Source organism: Clinocottus analis, unplaced genomic scaffold, assembly GCF_023055335.1.
Source record: "Clinocottus analis isolate CAN_PGR_092001 unplaced genomic scaffold, fCliAna1.0.p SCAF_7, whole genome shotgun sequence".
Lineage (NCBI taxonomy): Eukaryota > Metazoa > Chordata > Actinopteri > Perciformes > Cottidae > Clinocottus > Clinocottus analis.
This window is the reverse complement of record NW_027176229.1, coordinates 12855703-12875686: the sequence shown is the minus strand read 5'-3', so window position 1 is coordinate 12875686 and position 19984 is coordinate 12855703. Positions and strand designations below refer to the sequence as shown.

Genomic DNA, 19984 nt, shown 5'->3' with positions numbered 1-19984 from the left:
TCCAGCGTTTCCTGGATCTTCCCTGGAGTCTCTTCCCAGTTGGACGTGCCTGGAGAACCTATAATGGGAGGCGTCCAGGAGGCATCCGAATTAGATGCCCGAACCACCTCAGCTGACTCCTTTCGCCCAGGACAACATAGCTCCCAGGATCACACTCAAACTTCTCCACCACGTTAAGGTGGCAATTCGCATCAACAATGTAACTCCAGATAAACAATACCTTAATATTGTATTTTGTGAGATCAGACATATTCATAGAGAATTGTTTTTAATGATGACGCCATTATAATTGATCTTTAACATTAAAGTTAACTGGGGTTTGATAGCCAGCTAGCTTTGAATGACTGGAAAAACAACCTGGTTCAAACACATATGAATAGACATACATACCTTGTGCAGAGGAACTGGCACTGAATCCCGGTTCCCTCATAACATCGGGAAAGTCCACACACACAGGAACTCTGTGACAGTGTGTGACTCGACGTCCTTGTGTCACGTGCCACAGTCACTTTAGGCTCATGCGCTGCGCACAGGTGGCGGCTGCTGCAGCAACCTTTAGCTGAACACAAAGGAACAACTTCTGAGAGATGGTAATGTTTATCACGAAGTATTACTGTAGCTAACGTTACCCTACGAAGACTGCAACGTGTATGCGTGCAGTGCTATATTTAATGTGTGCTCTCTCTGTCTCAAGGGGCACATGACTATTTATAAACCACCTGCTTCGACGGGCAGCGTCTGATACACTGCATGGATTTAAACAAGCTAAAAATAAGTGCACGCTAACTTCCAGCTAATAGGAGTGCAAGCGTCACTTCTAAACTTGCATTTGTTTGAGTCAAATGAAAGTCAGTCATTTTTCGATGTTAACAGGGAATAAAAAGCTAACTAAAAGTAATTCCACAAAAAGGGCGTTGTTTCTCCTCCTCACGTGCATTGCTGCTGATGTGTCGTCAAACCGGTATAGGCAGGGCCAGGAGTCTATACAAGCACTGACATGCCAAGACTCCACAGCAGGTGGATTAGAGTCAATACAAACCATATAAACACGTGGAGTTATTTCCTTTTCAGTTATTATATAAGCAAACATGCCTACTGCTGTATATTATTGCTCCAGCATTTCAAATAAGGTTGGTTACCTGCTTGTATTAGTATAATTGTATTTAATAGTATTAATTATTGTCATTGTTATTAATTAGTTTGTAATTTTTGTTCAGAGTAAGTAACATTTTAAAGAAGGGCATCTTTAACATTTGGAACTTTTAAGCAATGTTGACAAACCAAACAATAACTAAATAGGTAATTCATGTTAGTTGCAGAACTACCTCGGTTTCAGTTACTCCACCACTTGCGAACACAATTTATATGTATCGTTCTAGAACTATACTGCTGGATAGATGGAAATTAAACTTCTACTGAACTAGAAACGACAACGTAAAATACTGTGACAATCTTCACAAGCTCTTGCTGTGGACAGGCCTCCTTTGAACTCGACTGTCAGGACGTAATTATCTGTGCCCGTCAGACTATATTTTATACAGATTGAAACATAAAGAAGCAAAACTCATTTGTCTGTTGACAATAATGACTTCTTTACTAACTGAATGCTGCTGTTCTGCAGGCTGTGCCGGGACCATTTCTGATTTTATGTGCCTGTGTTTTGGGGTTTTGCCATGTGGAGGCAACACCAGACACCATGAGCTTTCTGGATACTTCTTTCTGTCAGTAAGTAGCCCCTAATCCATGAAATAGCTTTGATCATAGTACAGTTTTAATGATGGGTATACCATATATACAATGAACATGACAAAGACACATGCATCTGAACTGAAGTTCAATCTGCTCTTAACTTCTAATGAAAGTTCTGTAACCTTTTTAAATAAGATGGATATCTTTATCCCAGGATGGGAGTCTGTCCACTTTGCCCTCAATACAGATTATAATACAAGTGTTTACAATTAGTTTATTCTTTTATCTCTCTTCAATAAAGTGGTGGCCTGGAGGTCATCTATCCACAACTGGATGTTGACAAATGCTTCGTAATTCCAAAGGCCCAGAAACTCAGAGAAATGGTCAGCACAGTTTGGAAAGCACCACAAATCCTCTTCTCTGGAGCACACAAGGTAAGAGATTCTTGGGGGCTGTCAAAGTAATCAAATAGTCCTTGTTGGCAGGCATTTATGTGTGCAACGATTTTAATTCTTATGGTTTATTAAATAGTTTATATAATGAACATTTTCCAACATTATAAACAGTTACCCTTTGATATATCAATATTAATTTCATACTAAAGCTACATGCTGCAGATTTCTGTCCGTTTTTAATATAGAGGGTATTCCAATCTTTTTGTGTCTATCAAACAAAAGCAAATTCCTGAGACAAAGGGGTCTGAATAATTTTAGTTGTAGGTTGATTTTTCTTCTGCTTTGTGTAGGTCATGTCATGTGGCATACATGAAAGTGCCTTTTTTTAAACACTAGAGTGCAGTAATGGATAAAACCAGCAGCTACTTTATCTCAACAGAACAGGACGATTGTCACAAGAAACATAAACGTTCACAGCATTTTGAAAAATTTGAAACATGAAATACAGTTTGACTAATATTTTAAACATGAGGCTGCCCTCTTGTTTTGGGCTTCTATGCAGACTTTAATATCTACATTACCTGTCCTAATTACTGACACACACGTTTGTAATCTTTGTCACCAGATGGTGGAGCTAGCACTTCATAGTTGTAAATCCTTCCATGATCAACAGATAAATCAAAGTAATGTCCTATCCATAGTTTATATTGTTCAGAATGCCAGAGGATGTACATTGTAAAGTAGATACTACTGTCATTGAGTAACTGATTTTTCCTTAGAGATCCTTTAATCTCAGTTTCATTTTAGTGAAGCTACAGTCATTAAATTTTCACCTTTTTAATATAGTGTCATTGCAGTTATTACATTGAATTGCTGCGGACAGCAGCATACACAGCTGTGCGTGTGCTTTCAGCTACTAGTTTATGAATCAGTACTCTTTGGTAGTAACTCATGTTAAATAAGACAAAAGTTGTGTAAAAAAACTGGAACCTTGACCCTAAAACTGAAATAGATTACACATTTGTAATTGTTTCTAAAGGATTTGGGTGGAATTGAAACAAAACACAGCAAAACTACAGTTTGAAGTTTGAGGGTTTGTTACAATATTCGGATTAGACATTCATTCCATTATTGTGCTAAATATGATATTTGCTGAAATAAAAACAGAGGAAATGATTTTGAGAAGAGAATGACATTAACATTACTGCCGCTAAATTAGTTTTATTCCACATTAACTGAAAAGAAAAACATTAGAAATTGGGTCTCCTGTACATGAAGTCGGGCTTTAATGACATTATATGTTTGTCTTAACAAACTTACTCTTGTTTTAATGCCAGATATAAATTTACTACAGAGATTCATTCATATATCTAGTATTGTTTTATTTATATCTGTTTCTTTCAGTGTATCATCTTCTTTTGTTGTTGAGTGACAAATTGAGAGAGACACACGACTCCCAATACACAGAACCTCTGCTGAAGTTGACAATGAAATTGCTCCAAGCGCACACCAAATCCTATATCTGTAAATTGAAAACTTAAATTGAAAGCCACCTCGATTTAGGAGGTAGTTTATGAATTCCAGAGCTAAGCAGTCTAGCTTGAACATGATCTATTGCCCTTCTCTTGTCCAAACTCCATTTGATCTATGGTCGTATTATCTATAATGCTGTCTTACATGATTCTCTTTTATTGCCGGAATTGGTGTCAGACAGCAAAACAGATTACATGTTAGATGAAATCAATACAAACTTTATTTACTGGGCTTTGAAATGTAATTCTCCATTTCTCCTGACACTTAAGTAAGCACGCACTATTCAAGGATGAACAGTTTGTTGCCTGTGGTTCTGTTGTTGGTCTGCTGGTCCACCACGCTTTCTGTCACTGTGCCATGCTGCCAGAGCTGCTGCTATTCTCTGCCACTCATCCCTTGTACCCAGTAGCAAGAATACAGAATAGTGGCCGCTCAGTTTCAAATCCACCCACTGTAACACCCACTTCATTACTGGGACGGCATGCATGCCTGCTGAGTAATTGGAATGGAGCGCAACGGGCAGTAGTCCCATAAGCCCGCCTCTAAATAGGTGTTCATAACCAAAAACAAAAGCAAAGGGCCACAGAAACTGCAGATTTCTGTGTTCAAACTTCAGAGTAGCAATTCGACACTAAAGCTTATGTGTTAGCAAAACCTGGCATATGTGCTAGTGAAGCGTTTTTAGAAATCCTAATTATACTCAAAAGAATCAAAAGAAATTGCAACATGAGGAGCTAATGGGACTAAACTATAACATGACTGTGCAATGAGTTAGGCTCATAAAGAAAGTTGATGCAACGTCGTAATGAGGATTGGAAATCAAACGGACCTGTCCATATCATTTTCCGGGAGCATGTTTAGCTAGTTACCTAGTTTTATGAATGAAATGACGTCTACAAGGAACAGCAGTAGACATTTTAATTGTTGTCTAACTGTTGTCTTCATTTTCTGTTAAAGGTTTTTAAACGCTGTACCATGATTGAACTATATAAGGCTGAGTGTCCATTTTGCATTTTTTTCTCTGCACCAGTGTTTTTTATTATTTCAATTGTTATCAACGAAGGGAGAGTGCCTGAGTACTCAGCGTCTTTTTTTAGACAGCTCCCACTTTTTTGTGTGGCCGCTTCGAGCGCTTCTTGTTGAAAGTCTCTGAACTTTTCCGAAAGGCACTGTCAGCGGCAAAGAAAAGTTTTGCACTTAAGGATACATTCAGTGTTTCAAGAGGAATGCAATACATAAGTCTGACTAGAATTTAGTTACACTAAATGTTAAAATACAGTAAATTATCGCAAACACTAATGTGACTCAAGCAGAGCAACAAATGATAACCAACATATTTTAAAATGAGACCTAAAGCTGTTCTTGTCCATAGTTCTAGTTTTAATGTCCAAAATTACAGCAACCCTTATGATTAATGTCTAAAGGTCAATTCTTGAGATGAAAAACTTTGCCTTTTGCTTCAGTCTCACAGCCTGACACATCTCAGCTCACCTTTGGATTACAGAAACAAAACAATGTCAACAAAAAAATGCTTAATCATTGTCAAATTTCACTTTTGGTAAAAAAGAAAAATACCCCAAAAGAAGATTTCTTTTGTATGTTCAAACTACATTTCTGATGATTATTAATTTGTTTTATTGAGAGAAAGTAGTTTCTAAATCTCAAAAAGATGTATTATTTAAGATATAGACAGTTCAAAGTTAATATCTCCTGTGTAAGTGTCAAAATGCTTTTGGTATATATTTATTTTTCCACAGAAAGGGAAAAGCTACATGATTTTTTTATTCTGGTGGAAGCTCTTTGGAAAACCCCAAAACTTGGCTACAGGACAGAAAACACATGAAGCTTTGCCTGAAGAAAAGAATAAACGAACAGTGGAAATTAAGACGATTCCAAAAATAACCAAAGAACTCTGAACTTGAAAGGATTAAAAACGGTGTATATGTTTGGCTACATGGCAGCTCATCCAGGTGTGCTTTTGGCAAAACCAAAGTACGTTTATGTGAGTTTCCACCTTATTAAACCTTTGTGATTAATTAAGCTTTTAATGCAATTTGTGAACAGCCGATTACAGTTTTTTTAGTTTGAACATTTTTCACTTTCAATTACATTTTCTCACCAATCACAAATAAGATACAATCTACTTTATTTTCCCAGTGTGAAATTTGCATTGGACATCTTAGTGTCTGCGGTATAAAATCACAGCAAAACAACCTCCATCCATTATAATCCAGTCCTTCATGAAGTCTGGATTTATCCTGGATGCATTTCCCTCAACGTCAATGCAACATTTAGTAAAAGGTAGTTCTCAAAACAAAGTTATGTCTCTCGTCCTTTATTAAAATAACTAAATAATTAACTTATTTATTTCAGAGTGCAGAGAGTTGAGTCCCATGAGAACATTCTTATGTTTGATTTCTCACCTCACTGACATAAATGTAGGCAACATATTATTTAAAATAGTCTTTATTTTGAGGAAGGCATGCACTTCCTTCCTCCCATGTAGTCGGTGTAAACAGCACAGGCCACGGAAGCTATCTTTACCTAATAGTTACCAAAAGTAGAGACAGTTTTAGAGTTTTTTTTTATTTTTTAGTAAGGACCATAGCCATAGGGCACCATCTTAGACACGGGGGATTTCAAAGCCTTGTTTTTGGGTAGACATTTCTTGCATCTGGTGGATGGAATGAGGGTTTAAACCATTACTGCGATTAGAGCTGCCTCACTATGATCTCTTGAGCTTGCTTACTGCTGCTAATAGCTGTTTCCTCTCCATTTCCCTCTATCTTTTTCTTTTTCGCTTTCTCTCTCTCTGTGAATGATTTTTATGCTTTGCTAAAACATGTGGGGGCGTTGAGAGAGGATTTAAATGCAACGATCCCCCTCCTCTTTTTTTGGTGAATCTCAGCGTTCTTTTCTGCAAGCCTCTGATGACGACAGGGCAGCTTTAAGCCTGGCAGTGCCCACGGCAGGCTGCCGTCTCAGCGCTGCCCACACTCCTCTGTGTTGGCATGCTGGAGAAAGCGAGGGTGGGGTTCCTCTTTAACAGACCCTGTCATTCCTAGGAAAGCCTACATGTCCACCCATGCAGGATTCCTGATAGGTCTTTATGTTGGGGATGTGAGAGTGCAAAGATAGGGATTTTATGTTCAGTCGGCGATGGTCTTCACGTAGCGAAGATTCAAGGGTGTATGTTTAGATAAACAGACAATGCACTCCCTTGAGCCTTTACATGACAGTGAGGGTCAACAAGTGAAACATGTTCTGTAATATCCATCTAATTGCATATTCAGTGTCATCAGGTGGGTGTTCTTGGCTCTGCTGGATTAAATAAGCGTGTTTGGCCGAGATTCAGGGAGTTTATTTCCTTAGCTAATGTTCCCCTTTGTCATTATAACACCCTGTTAAGCTGACCCGTGTCCCTCTCCATTCAGTCATTACCCATTACTACTCAGCATATATGATTCATGCAAGCCTCCTGAAAAGGAAAGAATTACAACCTTCTGCTACCAGGAAAACTGGATTGATTATGCATATTCAATGGATTCAAGAGAGGCAATAAACCCCGTAAGCCACCTTTCCACATAGTAAAAGAATAATTGGCACCTTGTGAAGCATAGCTGTGGCATGTTGACCACCACAGGTGCAAGAAGAAGTACTCAAATGGAAACATGTGCAAATGTCTCTCATGCTTAAGTGAGATTTCACCTGACACATCTATATCTCATGACCAATATTTTTCGTATGTCTCTCACCTCCTTTTCCAGTTTTCTTCTTCTCACCACTTACCTTTGCATTGACTTGTAAAATACAGTATATTTTAGGTTTTTGAACCAGTTGTACCCTGTTGTTGCATCACAGTATTCCTTCACCTTACATTTGGTTGAAGAGCGTAGGCTGCAATACTTTTTATTCCGTGGCTGTGAGTAAAATATGATTTCAATTACCATGAAAATGTATTGTATTATCAATAGGAGGATAAGAACAGATTAAGGAAGCTCTGGGATGCTCTTACAAATGACAATGGTCAGGTTTCTATGCAAGCAGCGGTATTGGAGAAAGTGATAGATTTTCACCGCTTGACAAAAGCTCAGAGGAAAAGAGGTGGTTCAACATGTAAAGCCGATTCAACAGACCCTCATGAGAACTTGGCAGCATGTTTAGTATCGATAGATAGGTCAACTTCTCCTGCAAAGCAAACTAACAAAGAAAATATGCAAAATGTTATGTTAAAATAGGGAACACATTTACAACATGACAATTATGAAAATGAATGAATTACATTAAAAATTTCGAAGAAGCTTCAGCACAGAGGCAATAACAAAGAAATACTTTAATAAAAAATACCGCTTGAACTTGTGCGTCCTGATTATTATTCAGTATTCACTCAGACATTCTATCTTGTCGGTTCATATACATTGACGGAAAGATTGTTCAAACAGAGATTCATAATCTGCATGGGAACTGCATCTGCTGCTGTGGATACTTAGACAAACATACAAGATTAAATTTCTATTTATATGAGCCACAGACGCCTAACATTTACTGGGGAATCGTTGTAAGCTCTGGAGAAGACTCAGTCGCACTTTGGCATAGTAAGAAACTCATACCATCTATTATTGTGATCTGTCCAGCGGGGAGATCTCTGCAGCCTCACACGCTTAAACGTATCGCCTTTAAAAAATATATAATTGCTGTGTGCCGTTTTTTTCTTTCTTCCTACCTTAAACAATGTAAGAGTTAAAGGTTTTTGTTTTTTTCCTCAGTTTTTTTTAAAGCTTCTTTCTCTGTGAGGAAGATCAGGACAGAAATGAACATATAGAATCTATAATAAAGTGAATAATTTATCTTTTAATAAAAACATATTTACTGCAGATCTTCTTCAGGACTTCACCAACAGGATTATTGTGGTGTTTATGCTTAAAACTGAGGTAATTTCCTTTTTTTTTTTCATTGACAGCCTCTTTTCTTTTAGAGCAAAGTAATCTCAAAGTTAAAAGTTATGATTTGAAGTTTACTTAAGACCCAGATGCTTGGCTTAGTGGCATTTTGCCCAAAATGTTTTGTGCTTCTCATTTGTGGTCCGGCGCAGGGTTTAGTTACAGTTGTGTCCCAATCCTCTGATTCACCTTCTTTAGGAACAGCTTCAGGGCTGCTCATAATGCTTAACTCTCCATAATGCCATCCCCTTCATCTCCCCAGTGGTCTTATTGTCTTAACTCTGGATGGGGAAAAAAACAGGTTAATACACGTTTGGCAGAGTGAAAGTAAAGTATCTTTTTAAGATGCACTCTATTCAAGTTTTTCTTTAAAGAATGTATTTCATCAGATGCCTGTCTCTCCCAACTTGTTTAGTTACCTCGTGGGTCTGTTTTTACTGTTTTTTAAAGATATATTACCAGAGATTCATTTTGCTTTTGACATTAAAAGCTTGTCGTTCGCTAATGGTAGCAGCAATCAGGTCCATTGATGCTTGATTGATCTGAGAACAGGGGATAATAAAACTGCTTTCCTTGTCATTTTCCTGATCCTGTAGTTTGGAAGCAGAGAAAATCAGAGAAAATGTTATGCAAATGATTTGTTAATCCCTTTACATTATTTGTTCCATTTCTTCCTTTCGCTTTCACACTCAATTTCTAGCACAGCAAGCTGACAGGCGGACACCCTCAGATTGCTAATTCTTAAGATAGGAAAAAAAAAAGTCAGCCATCCATTTTGTATTTAGAATATACTTCTACTATTAATTAATTTGTCTTGGATAATTTACCTAAAAAATGCACAACAATCCTAAAAACCCTTGAAAGAACTTCACTTTAGAGACCTTTGACTTTAACCTCTCTTCTTCTTTGTGCTGGAGTCTTACGTATAAGCCGAGAGAGCAGTGGCACATGAAACTGTGACCAGTGTTTTTTTGATAGTTTTGTTGTCCCAAAGGTTGGTGTTAAAAATAATAAGAAAGAGGTGGGATGGTCTTAGATTCAAGAAGCTTAAAATGCAAAATCTCAAATAAGCCCAATTTCCCCTAGCCAATCGCGTTGCATTTTGGTGGGCTTGTGTTGATCGTCTCAACTGACTCACACACCGCCCCTCCCCAAATAAAAACACTACAGATTTACGTGGCTTTTCAAAAAAATGATCTAGACATTTATCCAGCTTAATCTTCTTAACATATTAAAGTGATTTGCTTTACCCTGAAGTGGCTGAAGCTGCGAGCTCACCGCCCTTCATGGCACTAAGACCTGAGAGGCATTGTGGACGTCTTTCGCTCTTGAATAAGAGAAAGGTGGGCAGAAGTCAACCTGCTTCTCAGCTGTGGAGCTGTGGCTGTCCCCACTCTGTGTCCATTTTATTTTTTTTGTTCTGTTATTAGTCCAACTGTTGCACTCAGTCAGTGTTCTTAGGCACATGGCTCTGCCAGAACTGCCCACACTGTGGTGTGGAGGTTTGGAGCTCTCAGCTTTTGAGCTGAACTGAAAGAGCTCTCTCACAGAGTAGGTGTTGGCAGGATGCTTTGTTTCTTTCTGTGAATGTCATGAGAGGTATGGATAATGAGAAAGCTGAAGCTCAGCGATGGCATGATTTATCTGGATGCCAACTTTATGCCTGACTTCATATCTGGGCATTTTCAGATAGATGATGTGCTTAACCTTTTCTTTAGACGGGACACAAATCTGAGAATCAGTAGTGACGGTTACAATGTGTTTTTCCTTAAAACACCACTTCACAGGCTGGGCAGCTAAAAGGTCTTGTTCAAACTCAAGCACTGCTAATGTCTTTATCTGGCATAATGCTCTATGGATGTGCTTCAGGGCATTCGTTTTGCCAGATCTCATCAGTAGAACTGTACGTGTAAACTTTGAGATATTCATTGTAGCTGAAGCCTGAGTCCATGTATTGTCTTCATGGTATTTAGCTTAATGTCTGTCAAACTTAAATCTCACATAATGGAGTCAGATTCAAGTAAGTGTTGATGTGCTTCAAGTAGAATTAATTTATTTGGATAAGAGCCTGAAATATAAAGGCTTTTTTTAATCTTAAAATTTACTCTGTCAATGAGTATTTATTTGTTGTATATCTTGAATAAATCTGTTTGGTTTAAATGTATGGCATTGACAGCAATCATTCTGTAAAGTCAAATAATAACAGTTTTCTTCAATGTACAATGTCCATTGTGTTCAGTTGCTTACTCATCACCTACTGCAGCTTGTTCATAGCATTTTGCTTGATAAATATTGCACCAATTTGTCAATTATGTTTTTCATTTCATTCATTTGTCATCCATTTGAGTCTGTTTTGAAAAATATTATAATGCTGGTGTCATTTGAGTAAATAACGGTAGATTTTTTATACAAAATTACTAAATGAAACACAAAACATCCATCCATCCATTTATCCATTTTCCGCCCCTTATCCGGGGTCGGGTCACGGTGGCAGCACACCCAGCAGACCGACCCAGGCTTCCCTCTCACCCGGAACAGTTTCCAGCTCGCTCTGGGGGACCCCGAGACATTGCCAGGCCAGCCGGGAAGCTTTCCATTTACTGGTCGGTCTACGTTCCAACCCTCACCTATGGTCACGAACTCTGGGTCGTGACCGAAAGAACGAGGTCGCGGATACAAGCGGCCGAACACAAAACATACTTATAATAAAAACAATAGTTATTTAAATGTTTTTCCACTAGGCACAGAATACAGTTTTAGTCTCTCACTTCATTGAATCTAAGACTGTTTATCAGTATTTAGCAAAACCTTATTAGAGATAATTTACTTTGCATAGCTAAGTTTGCATAACATACAAGTCTAGATTCGATTGCCTCTCAATGGCTCTCAACATGGAGGAGGGTGAGCCGGTGGCTTACAGCTAACAGGGCTAACCGCGCTAACAGTGCAAACGAAGGCGGAAGTGCTAACAGAACTAACAGTGTTTACCGGCTCGGCTTCTGCGACAACGCTGTTGGTTTGAACCAACTGTAACTGCTGCATGACGAGCGGCCGGCAGCTAACCAGTGGGTGTCAACAAAGCAAGGAGAACGCTTTGATAAATTACACACAGAGGAGAGCGTTCTCTTCAGGTTGACATTACTCCACTATATCTTTGCATAGTAAATAGTTGCTTGTTGCCAGAATTTTCCAGAATTTAAATAAATGAGTGTCTGTGAGCGACTGTATCCACTTATTAGCATACGTCATGAAATCAAGTTTAGTGTTTTGCTCTATCCCTTTTTAAACTGACAGGTATACTTGACCTCTTGTACTTGGACTGAAAAATCATACACTGAGGCTGTCCATACAAAATATTGTTGAACGCAGCACCGCTCCACACAGACAAGCACTTCAAACAAACTATGAGTGGTTGCTTCTTTTCATATCGCAGAGAATAGGAGAAATTGATTGGAACTGGGAGGCTTAGGACAGGATTTTCCTCAACCATAATATTTTTTCTTTAACAACTGCAGCTTAAATTTAGATTTTTTTTTTCTGGCTTTGTTTTTTATTTCTTTGTCCAAATCCTATCGAGTGGTGCTTCAGGTTTTTCCTTGAGTAAAAAGTTGATATTGTTGTGGGGAGGGAGAAAGGACTTTTTTTCATGTGTGCAGGAATGTAGATTTCTTCCCCCCGTGAAATCCTAATTGTGCCTTGGAGGGCTGGTAGGGTATCTGTGCTCGGCTCAGCTCTACAGGATTTGTGTCTGTGTATGTTAGAGTATGTCTTTTAGCTAGAATGCGGATATAACCCTTTCATTGCACAAGCTGCTGATTTTTCAAATTTGCCGATAGGCTGATCCTGTGCATCCGTAGCTTTTTGTAGAAAACATTGAAAGTTTTTGTTTCGAAAGCTTCCATATTTAATTTTCTTTCCCTGAAATATTTGATATTTGTTAAGCATTAATGCAGATAACAAGTGGACCTATTTCTGTGGATCAACTGTATATGAAAATTAAGCTCCTGAGAGCAGGTCTTGTCAATAGTGTATGGTTAGATTAAGAATATGTCTTGGGTCAAACTATGTCTGTCCCGTGTGCTTTTTGAGTTATTCCTGTGGATTTATCTATGCAAATCCAGGATAAGATCCTATCTGCCTGCAGCAACATATCCTGCTGGATTTTGTCTATGTGAGTTAGGCAGGTTATGGTTGACAGTCAAATAGGAATTGCAAAAACATATATGCGGAGATTATTGCTGTAGTCATTAATTGTTGCTTGAAAAGGGATTAGGATTACCAGTCCTATAGAGCACTCTAACACCTGTCCTTCCCTATATCTAACAATGTGACTTAATTTTTCTTATTTCAGTATCAGTTCAAGTTGGCAAAATAAAAAAGGCTGATTTATTCAAATGAATCATCAACGCTGGAAATGATTCAATATGTGCCACATTCAGATGGGTGATATATTATTCCCTTGGGGAGAGGCAAAGATGGAGCCGTGGAGCTGTTTTATTTGTGCTGTCTTTATCAGTGTGTCAGGCAGAGAGGCTGAGCTTGTTCTCTATGAATGTACGAGCCCTTGAACCATAAACCTGTACCTCCTCTGATAACAGTTTTTGCATTGTGATATAAGTGCCATTCTTTGTCATGTCCTCTCTGACAGCGCTAAATATATCAACATACACAAAATGATCTGTCAGACGAATTATTTTATTCCAACCAGTTCTCCAAAACTAAGGATTTTCTGTGCTGCGTGCACAGTGTGTGTTTTTGAGGACATATTGTGGATTCAAATCAAAGCTCAGTATTGTGGTTGCATTTCTACAAGCTTTGCTATTCATGCTCTTCATGTTTTGCCTGTAGGTGAGGTCTGTTTTGTCCTCCATACCTTGTGTTGTACATATCATTTAATGTTATTTCTGCTGCTGGAACCTCAGACTGCTCTGACGTCTGAGATTGCCACATCTTCTAAGGTGATAAGAGTGCTCCCTGAATTACTCAGTGCTCGTGTGATGACATGGCCCTGATTGTCAGACGGGTGGGCTGGTGACACTGGAACACAGACGGTGCTTGTCTGTTTGAAATATTCTGTTTCAAGCTTCCAAGCCCTGGGCAGTCCTCTCTCCCAGTCTCCCAACACCCAGCTTCGCCCACTGAAACAAGATTCTTCCATACTGGAAAATCTGGCCCTGTCAACTGGCAGTCTTGACTAGGTTCAGCCCACACGCCAAGCACCCCCCACTACAAAACCCACCCCTTAATAGGCACTAGAGTTTGCCACCCCATGTAGATGCCTTTTGGTCGCCATCCATGAATGGCGTCAATAGCATCTTCCTACACAACAGTGACTGAACGGAGGGCACAAGAAAATGTGGGAATAATTTACACTTTCTCACTGTACTACCATCAGAAACCATAATTAATCATGATAGAAAAAATGTGGAAGCCATCTTGGCTGGTGAGACACACAGTGCCTGTGAACAGGCCTGACACCTTTAACAGCTCTGATGGCCAGATAGGAATGAGTGTCAGAGTGCTTACAACTAAGCTCCCATCGTGGCAGTATGCATCCCGTAGTCTTCAGAATTGTGTCTGCTGCATGATGGTTCATGAAGAGCCTCTCTATATTATTATATTATCATTAAAGTGTGAAAATAGATCCAACAATAGCAATTATTCTCCTATTATAATAAATATGTCTTTCACTCTTAACACTCCAAGTAAAAAAAAAGAAAAATAATTAAATGGCTGCCAAAATAACACATAAAGACCCCCCAAAAAAACTGTTAATTTGTGGAGCACATGTTAAATGTGAGCTTTAGGTGTGTACAGCTTTGACAATTTATGTCAACTTGCTGTTTTCAGTTTCAGTCCACTAACCAAAACATCCACTAATCCCAATAGAACATTAATATTTTCCTCTCTTTAACTCCAAAATTCCTCTTAGTACTTTTAGAATCAAAATAGTGGATTTAGATTCCCGAATGCTGGGGAAGTAATTAGAATGTGCACACCATTAACTTTTATAGGCTGCATTTGGTGATAAAATAGCAGATCCATGACTCTCAGTCTTTGACATGCTTGACAGACTAATTATGAATATGAGTCCAGTGCTGCAATTTGCCCTGTTTGACTGTGTTGTGTTCTGAGCAGCCAAACTACATGACAAAAATATGTCCCTCTTGCCTCATTTAGCCTGCATGCTACTTCAGAGTACCTGTTAGTGGTAGTTACTGTGTTGGAGCATGTGCATTTGCAGAAATGCTTTCATGGCAGTGAGTAGGTGTATGTGTGTAAAGCCACCACTAGAAAGTGTTGAAAGCCTCAGCTAGCAAGATCGCATCCAGGGTGACTAATAAGCTTAACATGAGCACGGCTGTGTTCGCAAGCATGGTGCGGTGAAAGAGGTCTTCAATGTTGAGAGAAATGCAGAAATGCTTTCCTAGGCTGCTACTAATTCCTTCACCCCCCTCAAGCTCCAATCAGACTGTGAACCATCTTACCGTTAGCTATGGCTCAATAGCAGCTCTCAACTGCACCACGAAAGAACAAGGCTTTGCAAACAGTGTTCAGGACCAACTGCATTCAAACAAGTTTTCCAGAGAGATGTGTTTTTGTGGTTCTATCGGCCAAAATGGATTTAAAAATTAAGGATTTACAGGTGACACACAGATATTGACTGTGCAGAAACCATAGCGTCTGAAAAATTATGGCCTTGCCTGATTTTAGCAATATCTGTTAATTTGATATACAATTTAGCATTGTAATCCATATTTTTATATTCAAACCGAAAAGTGTTAAAGTGATTATGTAATTATATAAACTTGTGTTTCATATTCCGCTGTGATTCCACTTTCTCTGCTGTGTCCTCACGTCGCAGCTCACTCGTATGATTATCTACCTTGCAGGGAACGAGTAACTGTGTGGTCTTTGGGCCTAGAATATGCATATGTATCCACATGTGACTTTCCTTTGACCAAGAGGCTCCTCGAAGTGTGGATTTATAAGCCACTTCATACTCCACTCCTGTGTGGGAGGGAGGCTGAGTTAAAAATAGGCAGGTTTGGAGGTAGTGAGCAGCCCGCACTGTGTGAGGCGCTTAAGAACACACTGAAGAGTATTGGCATTCTCTTTGCATATCATTAAAATGTGTCAATAATCAATTTGAGGGTTAAACCAGTAACTGTCGTTGTTACTGGCTCTTGTGAAATAGCCCAAATCATCTTGTATAATGGTCTCAGAAGCATCAATAGCACTCACGTTGCAGTGAAGTGACAAGAAGTGCTCACATTTTGTGTTGTGGACCTTATGTGCCTGTGTTTGGGAGTCAATGTACAATACGTGTCAATTTCTTTCATATACCATTTTAAAGCCATTTGGGCTTGCCATGAAATCGCGGGAGGGTTGGATTCTTGTGTCAAAACCAAATCACAGGAGGCTGAGATATCCTGACTTTTAGTTCCTAGTCAACTCAGTCTTCTTTAAATTGAAAGTGTCGGGTGTTTGTTGAGGAAGTAAACAAGCCACTGCATTTTATAAATATTTAACCAAGAATTTCCCTGAACCTAAGCATGTGCTTCGTGTTCATAAACGTAACCGTAAAGGTACCCCGATCTCATGACTGCTAGGAGAGGGAGGAGGGAGCGATGCTTTTATGAGTGGATCCCTGTTTTGTTTGTACCGTGCACGCCCACACAGACGCTACCTGCTATTGGTTTCACGCTTGTACAATGATTGACAGTTTGTGGTAATAGTGGTACAATAGAAAAGGCACTTTTGAAGAAGTGTTACCAAGGAACCATGGATGTCAACAGTGCACAATCTGAAATTTTCAAACATTGGCCTTGCAAATGTTTTAAGAAGAAGGAATGCATTCAAACTGTTTATAAGACCGTCATGATGCGTTGAAGGAAGTGTTTTAGTGAGACACATGTTACGTAAACAAGAAAACGTCACAGTCCATTTTTTAAAAAACATGAACTTTGCTTTAGTTGGTTCCAGCAGATTATGTATTGCAAGAGCAACAGTGGCGGCTGGTGGAATTTCTTTTTAGTAGGGCTATTTAATATATTTCAGCAAACATCCCCGTATGATTCAATGCTAAAAAGGTATCACGCATTACTACTTTGCAGTTAAATATTTAACATCTACAACACTTTTTTATATCTATATCTATATCTATATAACAAATCTGGCCCCACAACGTGCACTAGCAGCAGAGCCATGCACTGGAGCAGCTGAGAGGTGCACAAGAAGGACAAGCGCGAAAAGCAGACATTTTGCGCAGATATCCTATTTTACAAATGTTACCAGGTATATTCCATTGCCCAAAAACACAAATATTGACAATTTATATAATTTATCATCATTATTATTTTTTTATAAATAATAATAATTTTATATATAGCTTCTCATTGTTTTTTTGGTGGGGCCAGGCCCTGTGACCGTCTATTGGCCGGCCACCACTGAAGAGCAGGTAATCTTGGGTCCATAAATGAAACACGTTTTCTGTATATAAAAACATTGCACAATCCCAATAGTGCAACCAAACCTCTTTCCATTAGCTGGGCAATAAAAAGCCACATCGTCAAACTAAAGTAATATAACCTAAGTATTTTTTTTTCATTCATTTTAATCTTATATCTTGTTTCACAGGCTGAATAGTATCCCCAATAAGGTAATTTTCACATTTAAAAGTGGAGTATCATCTCCCTTTGCATGTTTTTTTACCAACCAGTCATTCATGACTTTCCAAGAAAAGGTTTCATAATGCTGCTTGCAGTGAGGAACAATGAGGTTTCAAAGATTCTGCAGATGAGAGGTGGGGGGTGTTATTAATGGCCAACAAGGGCCTCCTCACCTGTAAGGATTGTGACCTTTAGGTGAATGCCACAGCCCCCCTTCTATCTCCATCTCATTTTTGGGTCCATGGCCTTCCACTCTCTGATCAGGATTCAATTACTGCTGACTGGCTGACCTTTGACCTCCACATCCAACAGGATGCTTACCCTGACGGTGGTACCACTGTTACGCTTCACATCCCTTGCTCTTCTGCCCCTCTCACTTCTATCTGCCTCCGAAATGAGACCTCATTACTTTGTCCTGAGTGTTAAAGTCCACACATATGTTTTGTATGAATTCACTTGATACAAGATTATATATTGACTTTCATTTTGAATCTTTTATAAAATACTGTTTGGCTGCAAAAACACAGGTTTTGTTTTGTTGTCGTTGAGATTTATCATTTGAAAAATATACTTTTATAGTTGTGTTTTAGAGTTTCTATTTTTCTGCATTTACAGATCTATCTTTCAACCTTGTTCTAAGCTGCGGTCGATGGTGGTTAAGCCATCACCGTGTCTTAATCACAACACAGATACCTGTTAATTACCAAGCGAGTTCAAGTATTTTTGCTACTTAAACAGGGATTTAAGATCGATGCATTGCTTTGCCCCGGGTCGAGCGTTGAGCACAGTTGACCATTTAATGAAATGTTGTGTGTTCTTTGCACAGAGGCTGAAGGAGATGAACAACGGGGAGGATAAGACAATGGTTATATTAATAGGCAGCTGTACGGATGACACTGTTTGGTTTTGGGTCAGGGATAAAGCATGAACTTGTAAACTCACAGAGGGGCCTCTCCTCCCTCCCTCCCCCTCGCTAACTCACTCTCCCCCTTCGTGGTGTCATCAGTTAGTAGAGCTGGGCTCGATAGCCAGGCAGCTCTATGAGAGCAGCGATTAGACATCTCTCTGATTCTCATCCCCAGCAGAGTTCACTCAAAGGTAAGCCAGAAGTGTACATCCTCAGAGACACTGGTATTCCTCTGCCTTTGTTCTTTGCCGTCTTCAGTTTTGCAAATAGTGTATCTACTCGATGCTATTGGCATGTTGTGGGAGTTTCATGTCATCTCTTGAAAATACAATGTTTTTTAACCCCCCCTTAACCCTCTCTCCCCCCCATCCCCTTCACCACTGACCAGTAGCCACGACAGAGACACCCAGTCAGCTTCAGGGTTTATTCCAGCCGCCTGGCGTTTAAGGTTTGATCCCATTGGGCCGTTTTGCTGTGATCACAGCAGGCTGCGGGAAGTTAATCCCAAGAGAATACGGACTCAATCTCCCCCCACAGCCTGCACCCAGGTGCCTCCTGGATAATGGGTCTATGGAGCTCGGTGGTCTGTGGCCGACACCTACCAGGATTTCACTTCTGCTCTGAGCTCTCCAATTTTTCTGACATTTTTTAAGTCCTTTAAATACCATTACAGAGCGCAACAGAGTGGGCATTGACCTCTCGACTCTTTTACAATAATTTAAATCAACTAGATTATAAAACAGTAAACACATGAACATTACACAATTCCTCACTATTAGCTTTGTGTGTTCTCTAAAATATAGAAAAAAAATCAGTGAGGGATTTGATTAGCTGTAATGTTGAAGCAAATATAAATTTCAAATGATCATCAAGGCTCAAATGTTATGTTTCCTCATTTGTATTAGTAGTCAATTAATGCTGATAACATATTATTTATAAACATGTTCCTTCAAGTATCCAGCCATGAGAATTAGCCACGTTAAAACATGTTTTGATATACATTTAGTTTGTTCGAGCCACAATAAATTATTTCAGATGGCACAATATGCATCTGTTTTTCCCTGGAGTCTTTCACACATATCTGTGCGTAATTAATGTGGATTTTGACAGATGGAGAAAAAAGTGTTCTTGTAAGAGGGAAGGGTACATGCCACAATGTGTGAAGTGCAAGCACGGAGGGAGCTTCTTGTATTATTTGCTGCCCGTGCCAGCTGGACCAGCCAGATTCTTACAGGTAGAAATGCAAGCACACATTATGCGCAGACATCATTGAAATTCAGTGCCCACCATAAATAGGCCATGTGTTTGTTGTTACAGTTATAAATTAATGTGAAATGCTCTTAATGTTGTAAAAATAAACCTGTCCTATACAGTGCATCTCCATGCATGCATCTACAGGAGATGGTAACTTCTGGTGAAATATCCAATTGAGTGTTATTTCTTTCTTTGATAATTGTGACTGGAGGTAATTTTTTATTTAATTGCCTGTGTGTGTGTGTGTGTGTGTGTGTGTGTGTGTGTGTGTGTGTGTGTGTGTGTGTGTGTGTGTGTGTGTGTGTGTGTGTACATGCGCTTTTATTTGAAACCATGCTATTTCTGAATGCATCAGGGTCTGACTTAAATATTAGTGTAACTACATTATCACAGTGTTTTTGCCTGGTAGCAAACATGTACAAATGAGGATTACAACTCTTGCGAAGGCAACAGGTCATGGTTGGTAAGCTGCCCGGGGGGGTCACTGATATAGAGTCATTTTTGACAGGCTGTGGAGGAGGCTCTATTGTTCCTGGTGTGTCTGGATGTTACCTGCAGGCACTATCGCTGAGACTACAGTATTATCCTATTATT

The 19984-nt window shown here is 39.2% G+C and overlaps 1 protein-coding gene across 1 annotated transcript in view; it reads left to right on the top strand.

Moving 5' to 3' along the window:
- Positions 1-474: 474 nt before the first annotated feature.
- Positions 475-19984, top strand: part of LOC137779137 (phosphatidylethanolamine-binding protein 4) — a 47165-nt gene continuing 27655 nt past the window's right edge. The window contains exons 1-3 of the mRNA XM_068566660.1: positions 475-590; positions 1622-1725; positions 1991-2123. Coding sequence (XP_068422761.1) covers positions 588-590; positions 1622-1725; positions 1991-2123 — 240 coding nt within the window. The 5' untranslated portion in view covers positions 475-587. The remainder of the gene's footprint in view (positions 591-1621; positions 1726-1990; positions 2124-19984) is intronic.